We start from the raw sequence: 15,042 nt of genomic DNA, 5'->3' as shown, positions 1-15,042 counted from the left end.
ATTGGGTTCGAAATTACGTATATGTCCTGAAATGTTACAGAGCTGAATGAATCCCCGATGTTTTCAGGTCATGAACTTTCATAATTGTTGGTTTTCATTAATTGGTCCTTCAAATTGTATACATGTCAAAAATTGAGGGGCCAGGGGAAAGGAATAAATGCTTGGAGCACACTTAATATGTTCCTACAGCAGGTTGTGCTGCAGGGGAAATATTTTCTTACCTGTCATCAGTCAGATAACTGGTTTGAGTTTTTCAGCTTTGTTCAAGTATTGCCCATAGCCACAAATAGGCTTTTAGATATATACCATAAGTAGTAGGCATGTTATACGTTGAAGCTGCTTCTGGCATTTTCAGTTCCACTATGAACTTTGAAGCTCCAGATCTTTTTGGAACCTAGTTTTTTAACCCAAATAATTTGAAAGGTGGAATGTATCCAGAAATGTTTCTCAAAATAGTGGCTTCAACTGCATTGCAGAGTAGCTGGCATCATCCCCTTACCCCTCATTTCACATTCAATTTACTAGCCAAGAGGGGCAACAACAGCCTGGGGACAAGCAATGCCTTGTGATGGTTAACACCAGGCTCTGTGACCATCACCAGGCCTCAAATTATTGTGGTTCTACCTGGGTGGAAGCCAAGTGTGCTGCAGACAGCGTCTGTCAAGTCCCTCCCCTTCTCAAAGGATGTTCTGGCGAAGTTGACTCTGGGGCACAGGGAACTACAAATTTGAGTGTACGTAGCAGAGATGACAGTTGAGCTCATGGCGTGGCTGAACGTCCTGTGAGCTTATGGCATGGCAGTATATTTGAAGCGCCACATGCTGGACCAAGAAGAGATGTTTTGGCATCCCGAAGCATGACAACCGCTTCCCTCATTATGCAGGACAGCAATGTGAGGATAGCAGCTTCTTGTGACACAGTGATGACTGTGCTGCTGGAGGGTCATTTGTTGTCGGTGAACAGCTGGAAGGAATTAAGTTTCAATGCTTTCACCAAGGAATGTGCATCAAGCCTGGCGAAACTATCTTTCAGGTTTGAGAATATGAAGACCAGATGTTGGCTGAAGGCATCTCTCTGTGCCACTGTGAATCAGTCACTTGGTCGTCACCAGTCAGTGAATGGAAACCCGAAACCACAGGAACTCAAGGGCTCTGAGCAGCTGCAAGATGTGGTGGTGAGCATCATGCCAAACCTCAACTGCAAAGAGGCTTAGCTGTTTAAGGAATTAATCATTAAATCCCACTATATATTAGCAGCAAATAGTGATGAATATGTGTGGTCTGATAGAGTTTACCACCACATCAACACTGAAGACATCCATCCGATCCATCAGCTCCTCACAGATTCCCATTAGCCAACCAGGTTGATGTGGGCGAGATGCTGAAAGACATGACAGTTTCAGTGGGAGTCAAGGGATCAGAAAGTTCTTGGTCTTCTTGTCATCCTCGTTGAGAAGATGAACAGAGATCACCAGTTCTCTGTGGACTACTGTGGCTGAATTTCTTTGCAGGTAAGTATTGTTTCCTGGCACTAAAGTTCCATTTTGCAAAAAGCAGAAACTTGAAACTTGATACCCTTGTCTCCAGTGCATGATGTCTAAGTGCTTTTCAAGAGGAATGTTCAAGTCCAGTTTCTCTTCAATGAACACTCAAATTTTGATTTTGTTCTTTTCCAATAAAGACTCTGTTTATCTATATTCATTTATGGTGCTGTGAATAGATTGTTCTATTTGGAACAGCGATGAACTGAGATTTATGTAGGAATATTTTCCTTATTTTTTCATATGGATATTGTACATAAACACTTTTTTTTCAATGTGCAACCCTCATGAGCAATTTTGACACATTGCATGATAAAAGTAAAGCTGTGACCAGTAATGTAACGAATCATTCATTTAGAGTTCTTATGTAACCCCATCCTTTAGTCACAACTTTGAATCCAACATATTCACATTTCCCACATGGACTGATATATGAACTTAACTGTAAAGCGACTACTGTATCAACTTAGTCCTATGCTATTTTTGTTGATTTTATGTCACTCCTTGTGTATGAGTTTCAGCAAACTGAACAATAATTACACCAAATTGCACAAAGAAAATTGTCTATGAATTCTGTATAAATTTTATTAACAACTGGCAGATACTGTGAAAAAATCATTGCCAAGAGTAGTATATTAGTTCTGTATAATTTTAATTTATAAAAGAATGCAAAGAAAATAAATGTAATTTTAATTTATAAAAGAATGCAAAGAAAATAAATGTAATGTCATGCAAATACAAATATTGTACTCTTAATTTGCAGATTCATATAAAACATTTGTAATTTATTCTTACATTTTAAGGGTTATTTAACTAAGCACTTGTAATATTCAGAATATAAAATGTATAGTTTAAAATCAGTATGAACATGATAATAATTTGTTGTTACCTGCTGAATAACCATACAAATTCACAATATTTATATGACTAAAACCAAAATCACACTTTACACTTTGTCACTTAATGTAAAGGTTTCTTTTTGTAAGCAGCATTTTTCTTTCCTTTGTAGGTGAAACCATTTGAGAAATACTTCTCAGCATCCTCACTGCCTGGGGGATGAAGTCTCATCTGGAAAATGAAACCAAAATGCAAATGTTGGAAAAAAAATTTCATCTTTATTCAAATGACCACAATTTTCTATCACTGACAACAGTTCATCAGGCCAGAATGTTCCAATTTTAATCACTTTGATCTGCAGAAAATATTTATTTTGTTCACTTTAAGTGTATATAATATATATTTTCCAGCATGTAATTTATTTGGTTGTTCACTGCCAGAAAAAAGGCACACTCGATAATGAGTGAAAACTCAGAGCAGTTCCTAATAGTACATCTCTCATTTAAACACCTGTGTCATATACTCAGTATATCATTAATTAACTAGCAATTTTTACAAATTTATTCATGATATATGGTTTATCTATATAATACCAGTACTAATTTATATGTACTACAATCGCATATATGGATGGAAATTCTTTAAAGCAAACACAACAAAGAGAAACTGAAACAAGCCTGTGTATGCCACTGCAATCTGTACACATTAGTATGACCATTAATCTGACAGTATGACATAAGATCATGGCCATTAAAGCATAATTAATATGCAGGTTTAATCTGCAATGTTAGTAAAATATGATATGGTCTCCTTGTTAAGTTTAATCTTTACATATGCAATTGCTTAGAGTTATTGTAACATACCAACAAGGAAGCTTTGGGCAAGAATATCTTAATGCAGTTTTCTTTTGTTCTTGTTAAAGAAATAGTGAGTCCACCCTTCATATGAAGATATATTATTTCTGAAAGTACCTAATCTAATTAGTTGTGAAATAATCTATGCTACACATTGTTCTAAGTATTAAATTTCTCTTATCTGATAAATTTTTTTTTTCCCAAAAGGGCTCAGTTTTAGGACATAAATAGAACAAATATTAGCATATAGTTGGTAATTTTGAAGTGACTCATTTTTTCCTGGTTAGCACTACCACTGTGCAATCGTTAGGTTTAAGTAAATTTCTTTTAGAAGTAACACTATTATCTACTGCACACAGTTACTCATGATTGCATGTTGCTGAGATATGGACCAAGAAAAATTGAAAGTGAACTTTAAGCATGGTAGGTGAGTGCCATCAATTCCAGGCAGAAATATGCAGTAGATGTGTACCCGACAACTATCATTTCTATTCATTCACGGTGCTTGAAGCATGCATTGATCATTTAAAAAGGAAACTTTTTAAATGTCCCTCACAGACAAAAAGAAACCTGAAATTTAAGCGGTGCTTATATACACAGCCCCCGATTAGTTGCAAAGTAACATTTAAGTTATAAAGAAACATTAAAAAAATATTATCTTTGATTTTCTGTTGTGTTTGTCCATAAAGTAATTATTTGTATCTACACTGTGCTAAGTCTGTAATTGGCCTTGTAGCTGTTGACTTGGCACATAAATAATAAATAATTGGCTTGAATAAACTGAAGTATGAGTAGCATGCAACAGTGAGATATGTGAAAGATAAAATTGTTACCACATTCAGTTCTTGAAAATTATAAACAACAGGTTCAATGGCCCTAATGTGTTATGCTGTTACATTTAAACCTTGGAAATGAAAACGTTTCAGGTTTAACAAGCCTAATGTGTGAAGCTGAGCAGAAGTATATTGTGAATGAAATCCTATTGATGCCTACATTTCTGTAAAAAAAGAAATACCAGTAAAGGACCAAGGGGGCCATGAGTAATGAATAATGTCCGTCTTAAATTCTGAATTATATATAAATAAACAGATTCACACTCATCATCTGTTTTCTCCTAATTACTTGATGGAAGTCCCATTAAAATGGAACTATTATGAGCTTCATGGTCTATACTTTCAAATTCTCTATGAGGAAGACCCACATGTAACACACAAAATGCCGAGTCTNACGGTGCTTGAAGCATGCATTGATCATTTATAAAAGAAACTTTTTAAATGTCCCTCACAGACAAAAAGAGACCTGAAATTTAAGCGGTGCTTATATACACAGCCCGCAATTAGTTGCAAAGTAACATTTAAGTTATAAAGGAACATTAAAAAAATATTATCTTTGATAATAGGAATGAATTCACTGCATGTTGGTCAACAGGGATCTGATGCATCATGATAACTTTCTACTGGTTAACAGTAAATCCAGACTTCAAAAAATTTTCACTGAAATTCAAACTTTTATTCATCATAAACTAGAAATAGAACATCAATATTTTAAATGTGAAGCTGTAATTAGACTTTAATCTAATGAAATTAATAGTACAAGAGAGAGCAGCATTTTTAAATGTAATATTAATAACACTACAGATATGAAAATAACTTCAAACTGTTTGATTCTAGTATAAAAAATAAGTTTATGTTATCAGGAACTGAAGCATAATGACAAAGAACAGTGTGACACAGTATTGATAAGTCAGAGAATAAAATAGAGCAGTGGTAGGTACATGTATAATAAGTATTTTTAAAATGTATACAGTAATTGAATCTTATTCCTGCACATAATTATACAGCCTACTTAAATTTGGAAGATAATAAGAAGATTCAATTTAAAATTTCTCATTTTGTATATATATCTAATTCGAATGCACAGAGAAGTGCAAATAAACAATCATACTAATATTGAAATCAGTCTTACTTCGGTATGTTTCACAAACAGACCTTACTTTTTTATGCATCACAAACAGACCTTTGAATTTTAATTTATTTAAGTTCCATAAATCCAAGTACAGGTTGACACCATAGGATATGGAACAAGTCAAGTACAAATAAAATAATAGTTTTGCTTGAAAAGTTAATAAGATTATAATACAGTATTATCATGCTAGATGGATACATACAGCAAAAGTCTGCAAATAAGCAAAATGTTACAGTAACATGCTTGGGAATACACTTTAGCTTAGAATTGGTAATAATTACTGTTTGTTTATTTTCAAATATTCATCTATGGAGTAGGAGTGAGTAAGTAACATTTCAATGTTGTTTTAAATTGCTTAATATTCCTAGTTGCTTTTTTGAGACTTTGAGGGGATTATTGAAACCTTTGATGTCAAAGAAGTGAACTCCTTTTTGATACAGAGATAGATTTGCTGAATATTGGTGGAAGTTGAGTTTTTGCCTCCTATTTATGTTATGGGTGTCAGAAATTAAAGTGTACATGCTTTTGTTTTCTACCAGAAGTATCAGGAGTTACTTGTGAGTGAAACAGTAATATTTTTAAGTTTTTAAATAAATATCTGCAAGAATCTCTATTCTTGCTTCCTGTGAAAATTCTAATTGCCCTCTTCTGCATTTTGAAGAGTTTAGTGCCAGTCAAGGTAGCCAAGTGGTCTAAGGCATGAACTGTCTTTGCTCACTCTGATCATGGGTTTGAATCCCACACAAGGCAAGGATGTTTGGTATGTGAATGTGTTTATTCTGTGTTTGTGTGGTCCTATGTTTAGGTAGAGTACTTGTGACAAGCTGATCACTCGTCCAAGGAGTCCTGCTGTCTGTAAAATGATCAAAAGGAAAAGACAACCTCGACACCCTAAGGTATAAGAGGAATAGATTAAGTAAATAAGATTTTAGTGCTATCTGTAGAGTTTCCCCAAAATGTTTTTCACAGCTGTTCTCAGAACAATTATGGTGTTAGTCTGTACAGACTTACTGCATTCAAATGTAGATATTGGTTTCAATGTAACAAAGATGTAAAATATAGCTGCAAGATAAAGCTGTAAAAAGACATAATATAAGGACTATCAGCAGGTGTATGTATATAATTTACCAAAATTTACACTGACTGTAGGAAATGCAGACAAGAATTTTATTAGTAATAAAAGTTAAAGTATCCCTATAACAGGCAGTGGAGACATGTGTGGGAGTGGGAGGTCAAAGCTCCCACATTTTCTAGACAATTTGCTCACAGATGGTGGTGAGGTTGTCAGCCTTATGTGCCAGCTGCCCTTTACTCCCCAGGAAAATTCCTGATACTCATTTCTGTTAAGAGGCTGAGCTGAATCCTGGTCTGTAGTGTGGCTGGAAGGATTAGGTAAATTTAAAAATATTCATCTCATTGGGACTCAAACACATGACCTTCCAGCTTGTAGCGTAGCGCCTCAACCAACTACACTACCATGTTCCCCTTTTATTAGTAATTTACAAATGAAAAATGAATCATACTGTATGAAATGGCGTTGTTTGTTCTTATGAATATTTCAGGTCAAAATTAATTATCTGATAAATTCAGCTACTCAATCAAGACATTCGCAGCATTTTTTGGAACCTTTATGTTTATTATTATGTTCACAGGAGCCAGCCATTGTTCCCTATTCCAAGTCACATTATTCCAGTCTGCAACCTGCCATTTCATTTCTTCAAGATCCACTATGATACAGTTTTCCCATACACATTCTGACAGCCACGCTGGTCTTGGTGTAAAGGGAAAATCCTGCCACCAACAGAAGAATTCCAACCTACTGCCCTCATTCTGTTAGCTCAGCTGTCATGGCTCCCCTTTATGAACTTAGAAGCTTCTTTCAAAGAGAACGGTGAAAAATATCGGTACTGATAACTAGATCTAAAAATGGCCAGCTTTAATAGATGAAAATTACCAGAGTTCTTTATGTTGTTTATCACAAGTGATATATAACTGATATTAATATAATTTCAATGAAAGAAGATGAATATGTATTTCAGGATGGAAAGTAACAGTTCATAGTCTTCATAATTGTGAAAGGATATATACATAAATTAATTATGCATTCTATATAGACATGAGGGGGCACGCGGTAGCGTAGTTGGTTGAGGGGCTATGCTACAAGCCGGAAGGTCACGGGTTCAAGTCCAGATGAGGTCATTGGATTTTTTCAGTTGACCTAATCCTTCCAGCCGCACTAAGCCCTGGGGTTTATTCAGCCTCTAACAGAAATGAGTACCAGGAATTAATTAAATAATTTTCCTGGGGAGTAAAGCGCGGCAGGTGGGTAAGGCTGACAACCATACCGCCATCTTTGAGCCGATTGTCTAGATAGTGTGGGATCCTCAATGTCTCACAACCCTATTGGCCTTCACAGCCTGTTACAGGGATTGCTTTACTTTACTTTTATATAGACATGATCATATTTAGAACATGTGACTTCACAACACACCCGCTGATAGCCCAGTTAAAAGTGAATATAATGAAGAACAGAAAATGTACAACTAAATAAAGAGAGCAGAGCAACAAAACAGGAAAATCCAAATGTGCAGCTAATGAAGGCAGCAGAAAACATCAGGTACAGTGACAGATATACAGGCGAAGAAAGCTGAAAATATACACAAAACAAGGGAGAGAGAAATATTATACTATATAATACCTAATTAATTTAATATATAGTTTCTGTATCAAGAAACTGATTTAAAACTTCTTGGAACCAAAATCATTTGGTGAGTCGGCTTCAACCTCCTGCTCCTTCTGGATCCGTTTCTGTGGGGAACAAAATAAGTAAGGCACAGTATAGTTATCAGAATTGTACAGTTCAGACTTTCAACTCAGTCAGTTACTAAAATTATTTATATATATATATATATTAATAATTGACATAAAGAACCAAAATTTTATCCACAGTAATCCATGTGTGCTGTGCGTAAGAAATTCTTATTAGTGTTGTCATAAACCAGTTCAACTTCTATATTGGAACACATCCAGCAAGCTAATTTCTAGTTTCCATATTATTATATCTTTTACTGAAAGTACTATTTGTAACAGACATTTCTTCAAACGTTATTTTTGTTATGGAAAATAATTTTTTAACAAAAATTTTTCCTAGTATTAACAGGAAATAAATTGACTGTTGTGTAATTTGAAAGCAAAAGATTAATTTTATCATAAACTATACTATGTAACTTCCAAAGCAAACAATTTTCATCAATCAGGTCAACATTCCATGTTTCTTAAAGAAAATCGTTATATTTTATTTGTCTTTAAATATATCCCATAAATCATGTAAACTGTTTATAGTTTGAGCATATACTGTAATAATGAATATTTATATAAATTAATATTAAGAATTCTTCCAGTAAAGGACTTTATCATATACTTCCATTTGTGTTGTAAAATGTATTAAAACTATAAATGTTGACCAAAAACTTGCACTGCTTGGAATTTTCAACACTAAGGTGATGTCTGATATGACATTAATGTAAACCAAAGAGATTTAATCTTTTTAGTTAGTAAGAAGAAATATGTTTATGTTATGAAGAAAACTGACTAAAGATATGAAGAATTTTAAAAGTAACTATGTTGTGATTTTGATTTTTTTATTTGCATATCATAACTGAATTATGAATGTAAACTTTCAATGACAAAAGGATCAAAATGAATGTTGATACAGCATATGGACTATTTATATTTTGACACTGTGAATGTGAATATACAGTGTGAAACACATAAAATGATCTATTCTCACTCATGCATAAATCCTATATTATTGTTAGAGGAACATATATACACACTACCATGTAATATAAAATTTGGGAAGTAATTGTGTTGCACACAATTATAGCATGCAGAAAATAATTCCCTTTTTGATTAAAAATAATTTTTTCATAGTTTTGCACAGGTTTAATAAACAACACAAGATGGTTTCCTGGTTGATAGATGATCATATATGTTGAATCATGTGTAAAAAGAAATTCAATCAATCATGCAAGATGGTCCCACATTTCATATTGATATAATAAATGGAGAAGTGGCATAAAATGTTACCATCTTTCTGTGAGGTGTTTTAAACTAGTTCACAAGTTCTAATCTCATCTGCCCCGACTATGTTTGTGGGAGTGTGAAGAGTGGTGTACCTAAGACACAACCTACCACACCACAAGATATACAAGCCCAACATGGCATGTTACCCTCTAGAAAGATACATTGTGTCCCCCATGCCTAATTTCCAACTTTTATGTTACATGGGAATGTGTAAATTTATGTTCCTTTATTTATAAAAGAGAATACTGAAAACAGTGCACCTTCTCTGTCTATCCCATGGTATAAAACACAGGAGACAATCCTTCTGGTATGACTAAATTGTAATGAGTTATTCGGTTGACTCACCATGATGCGATACTTTTCTTTGCAGGCATATTCTGACTCATCAACATCATTGTAACAATCACTCTTGTAGTCTGATGGGAGTTTATTACCACCATGTTCACACAACTTGCTTAGAGGTTTTGCCTGAACAATCATTTTGTCAAAACCTGTTGGCTTCCGCTGTGGGCAGTAGAATACATCTGGAGTTTTCTTGTTGAACACAATTGACTTGCGCATCATATCACCTGCATATGCTGCTGCCACCTAGACAAGATAACCCAGTTTAATTCACAGTCCACACTCTTACATTCAATTAACAAATTAGTGATTGAAATATAATTGTCATTAAACAAGCTAGCACAAATCCTACACATTCTGCACAGTGAAAATAAGGATTAGTAACAGTTTAACTGTGAGACAAGAATTTTCAAAATTTTCTACAGTTGCTTCTCAAGTATTACTTATCATGCTGTTGGCCGTGTCATAGCTGAAGCAGTTAGTCGCTGGCTTCCCACCGCGGCGACCCGGGTTCGATCCTGGGTCTGGTCAAGTGGGATTTGTGGTGAACAAAGTGGTGCTGGGGCGGGTTTTCTCCGAGTTCTTCGGTTTCCCCTGCCAATCTTCATTCCACCAAATTCTCCATCATCATAATCACCTGGGCCAGGTTACAATAGGCCAACCAGTGGCCACTATGCCGAGTGGACCCAGTTGGACTCCACCCCCACTAAGCAAATTAAAAAAAAAAATATTTATCATGCTGTTGCTTCCTGTTTTGAAGCAGGCTACATTTTTAATGCAATCCAAATGTTATAATTAAGTCCTAATTAATACCTGATTAATAAGATAGAGATAATATCTTATTCATTATAAATAAGAATGTATTTTATTAGATATACTGTTATATCAATTGTTCAGTCTTGAAGGAGAGGGAATGCATACTTAAATGGATACTGAACGGGCTTTGTGGGCCCAAAATTGATTGCATGGTTATTAAAGGAGTTCCGTGGTTCTTTGTCTACTGGAAAGAGAATGGCACAGCAATCCAACTTCAAGCACTGGCATTTCATATTACTTGTGAGAAGTTGTGAATGAATTTTGTTAAGAGCCAATTATTTCTAATGAAAAATTGTCATTCTCCATTTATAATACATAACATACAACATACAGATAAATAAACAATTATGTGACTTGCCATTACAAGCAGCAGTCCTAAGGCCAACGTCCATCGAGCTAGAATAAATTGCACAAAATTATACAAAGTACATAGAGTTCAGTCAGTTCTTAAACACATAACGTGCATGACTGGCCAACCCAAATGTTACACAACTAGTTTCCCATAATCCTATGCAGTAATTCTTTCATATTTCTTAAACTACAACAGATTAATATGAAGGTATAAGTGAAATAAATTAATGTAGTAGACCAGTGTGTTTGCTTAATTCTGAAACATGACTTGTGAGGAAGCAATTAAAAATATTGATAACACATAGAATATGATTTGGGTTCCCATTACAGGTAGAATTTGAATCTGAATTTATATTCCGTAAATCCAAGTACAGGTTGATACTACAGGATATGGAACAAGTCAAGTACAAATACATAATATCTGTACAATAATAGTTTGCTTGAAAAGTTAATAAGATTATAATACAGTATTATCACGCTAGATGGATACATAGAGCACAGGCTGCAAATAAGCAAAATGTTACAGTAACATGCTTGGGAACACACTTTAACTCAGGATTGATACTATAGTAGTTACTGTTTGTTTACACTGAAATACTCATCTATGGAGTAAAGGGAGTGAGTGAGTATTATTTTTTATTGCTATTGGGGTGGGACTAAGTCCCTTGTACTGCGGCCACTTCTGGCCTATTGTACCAGCCCCAGATGATAGGTGAGGGTGATTGTGGAGCAATTGGTGGAATGAAGATTGGCAGAGGAAACCGAAGTACTCGGGAGAAAATTTGCCCCAGCGCCACTTTGTCCACCACAAATCCCAACTTGACCAGACCGGGTTCGAACCTGGGCCGCCGCAGTGGGAAGCCAGCGACTAACCGCTTGAGCTATGGCGCGGCCTAGTAAGTAAGTAAGTAACGTTTCAATAAAAAAAAAAAAAAAAAACTCCATGGTTTTAGTCAGCAAGCGAATTATACTGACCGAGCGACCGCCACTCTCCGTGAAATAGCTACTCAGTTATCCTCACGAGGCTGACTGGACCCCGTTCCAGACCCAATAATTCTCAGAAAATCTGGTAGCCCCAGGAATCGAACCCGGACCTCTGGATCTGTAGCCAGGAACTCTGGCCACTAGATCACAGAGGTGGTCAAGTAGCGTTTCAATGCTGTTTTATTGCTTAATATTATTATTTGCTTTTTTTAGATTTTGAGGGAGGCTATTGAACATTTTGATGCCGAAGGAGTGAATTCCTTTTTGGTATAGGAGGTATATTTGCTGAATGTTTGAAGTTGAGTTTTTGCCTCGTGTTTATGTTATGGATGTCGGACGTCTGCACGCACGAAGACAACACCATACGCGACTTGTGAGAACAACGGACAAGCAAGGGCCAAAATTTCAGGCATAACATAACGGGTTTGCACATGGAAAGGGTGAGCCGTTGCAATGTAAACAACTTTAGAAGGGTATAATGGAATTAGGAGTTTATATAATTAAAATCTGTAACGATTTAAACTACTTTAAATTGATTTTCAATTGAGTGAACTGTAACATATAAGATTTTAACACACAATAGTTGAGTGCAATCGTAACATTTTAATTAGGAAATGGTCAGTTATGCGCGTGCGCAATCGACAGTACTCAGTGCAGTGTAGCAGTTTTGGCATAATGGGGCACCTGAGGATGACCGTTTGGGGCCGAAACGTGTTGTGTAAATAGCGAATGCAAATGTGAATGAAGAAACAAATAGATGCATTATCGACGGATAATTACATGTAAAGAAGAGTGTTGTTAAGCTTTCGTATGATTTTCAGGAGCAGAGTTAGATATGAACAGGAGCTGTAGAATTGGTGTAAGTATTTTGGAAGACGTTGAAAATGTTCTGCGTGGTCGAAACGTGATTCAGTTTACTGTTCATTCGCGGGAATGGGGATACACTTCTTATTATACGACGTATATTTCAAATCGTGAAAATGGCGTCGTGGCTGCAATTTGCTCAAAATAACAAAAGATTGATTGCAGAGAATTGTTACAAAACGTTTCTGTCTGAAAGGCCACGTACTTATTCATTTCCATCATGCTGCGTCATTTATATTTACGTTACCTGCGAAAGCAAATAATGACGGCCAACTGATGATGAGATGATGACGTCATAGAAACAATTCGTGTTTTGTTCCTCTCCAAATCATGGCTATTTGAAAGTACATGACACTATTGTAATCTCACTACTTTCCAGCCTTATAAACCTCAGTTTTATTTCACAGGTTTTTGTTACATAATTATTTACATATTTTGCATAATGATAGTATATAAAATCCTAGCTTTACTCATAACAAAGCAACGAGACAAGCAATGAGGGGGAATCACACCATTATCCTAGACAAAGCCAGAAGAGTGAAGAGCTCTGAACATCAATAGTTATATATATTAAATAGGAACGACTATTGTAAAAAGGTACCTAGAATAAAAAAAAACATAAATATCAGACAAGTTACGCGTCAGTCGTACATTGCGACATAATATTAAAGACGCGAGGAAAATGATTATAGTAACAGGTTTGCCACAGCAATCCACACGTTTTGCATTTGTCCTAAATACAAGTCATGAGGATTCATTCTGGTACTAAACAATAGTTCATGGCCACGTGAAGACTTCCGTTGCCTTGTAGTCTTTGTGAAGTCATGTTTGCAAGGAAACTAATTACATATACACAATTTATATCTTTTTTTATCGAGCTTTGATTACCATCTTAGTTCTGTTTATCGGCATTGCAGCATGGCGACAAATATGGCCGATTAATGGAAGGCGGGAAATTGTAATCTGTGTAACTACTGGCTACGGGCTGGACGACTGAGTGGCCATTAAGGTTAAAAATATTCTCTACTTCATGTCTTCCAGACCGGCTACGGGACCCACTCAACCGCCTATCCAATGGGTACTGAAGGCTCTTTGCCGAGGGTGAAGCTGATAACTCAACATTTATATAATGCCGAGGTCAAGAATGGTGGAGCTAAACCCCCACTCGCTCATATGTCTTCATGGCATAGCGCTTAATTAGCTGAAGACAAGAACAACTTTATTTTTTTTTACTGCCAGTTATTGTGTTCACTGTTCTTTCGACTACTTTGCGGTACTAGTGGACCTGATGATCTAGGGGTCGGTGTTTCGTTTAAAAAACATCCGGTAAGGAATTTTTCTGCCCTGCCTTCTCCCTCCTTTGCTTTTATTGAAGTCAAAACGTTCTGTACGTGAACACCGGACCCCCACCGTGTTCGAATCCTGCTTCAACCTGTCTGCTCTCCTTCCCCGCCACAATCGACTAAAAATCACCTGTTACCCCACCCTGTGAGTGCTTCCAACTAAAACTGCGGTTTCCAGCTTTCACTTTAGCCTGACGAGCATAGGCCAGAATTTATTGGAAGCCTAGATTACATCTCGTGAAACGGCAGAATGCGAGATGTGGAAGGAAGCCATCATGGCGCGTATATTATGATACTAACACAGAATTTGGCTGGAAAGAACGAGTACATTTCGGAATATCTATTCGAGTTACCCAATAACCGTGTCGAGATTTGAAACCAGAATCTTCCGAATACGAATCACTGCCAACAGCTTCGCCATAACTTCTGTAAATTATGCTTAAATGCGTGTGAATCTTGCAATAGTGTGACCGAGTTTTGTATCACAAAAAAAAAAAAACAGGTTTTTTTCCAACACGACCTGCTGAAGAGAAAGGCGTCCTCTTTCCACGTAATAATGCACAAGTTTGCGAAAGTCTTCTTTACGGCACTGTTCGTACCTGACACTAAATACGAATTCTTACTTTTCGCCTGGACCTAACTGATGTGCACAGGCCTATGTATTTCGTAAATTCTATCAGATGCTGAGGATAAAGTTTGTGTACTTAAGTGGTGAAAGTGTTGGGAATTACTTCTTCAAATTTCGTACTTATAAATATTATATTTATAATCACATTAAGGAACAAAGACTGTCCCACCACTCACTGTATCTTGCTTTGTCAATATAAACACATATTCAACAAAGAAAGGCAGGCGATTTAACGAGGATGAAATTGGCAGGACAATGTATGGAGTAAAGGACAAGCAGAAACATATTGTGAGCAATAATGGAAAAGTTTTTAGTGTTATCACATGCAAAGCGCCCCATAAAGGTAACATAACTTTTATGAATAACCGACGAAGAAGAGGAGGATTGTGGTGTATTAACACTGGACTAGATTTCGAATGTCATGGCATTCAC

General features: G+C 36.0%; 1 protein-coding gene across 2 annotated transcripts in view; it reads right to left on the bottom strand.

Moving 5' to 3' along the window:
• Positions 1-2,294: 2,294 nt before the first annotated feature.
• LOC111872066 overlaps positions 2,295-15,042 on the bottom strand; it is a 20,864-nt gene continuing 8,116 nt past the window's right edge. The window contains exons 2-5 of one of the 2 annotated variants that reach the window (XM_023865593.1): positions 10,799-10,836; positions 9,628-9,870; positions 7,895-8,004; positions 2,547-2,608 (exon numbers count right to left, since the gene is read on the bottom strand). In XM_023865593.1, the coding sequence (XP_023721361.1) occupies positions 7,936-8,004; positions 9,628-9,870; positions 10,799-10,836 (350 nt within the window). In that variant the 3' untranslated portion in view covers positions 2,547-2,608; positions 7,895-7,935. Of the gene's footprint in view, positions 2,609-7,894; positions 8,005-9,627; positions 9,871-10,798; positions 10,837-15,042 lie in introns of both variants that reach the window. The other variant, XM_023865592.2, reaches the window with a different exon arrangement.

This window comes from Cryptotermes secundus, unplaced genomic scaffold (assembly GCF_002891405.2).
Source record: "Cryptotermes secundus unplaced genomic scaffold, Csec_1.0 scaffold162, whole genome shotgun sequence".
In the NCBI taxonomy this organism is placed as follows: domain Eukaryota; kingdom Metazoa; phylum Arthropoda; class Insecta; order Blattodea; family Kalotermitidae; genus Cryptotermes; species Cryptotermes secundus.
The sequence above is the reverse complement of the archived record's forward strand: the minus strand, read 5'-3'. Positions and strand labels throughout refer to the sequence as shown.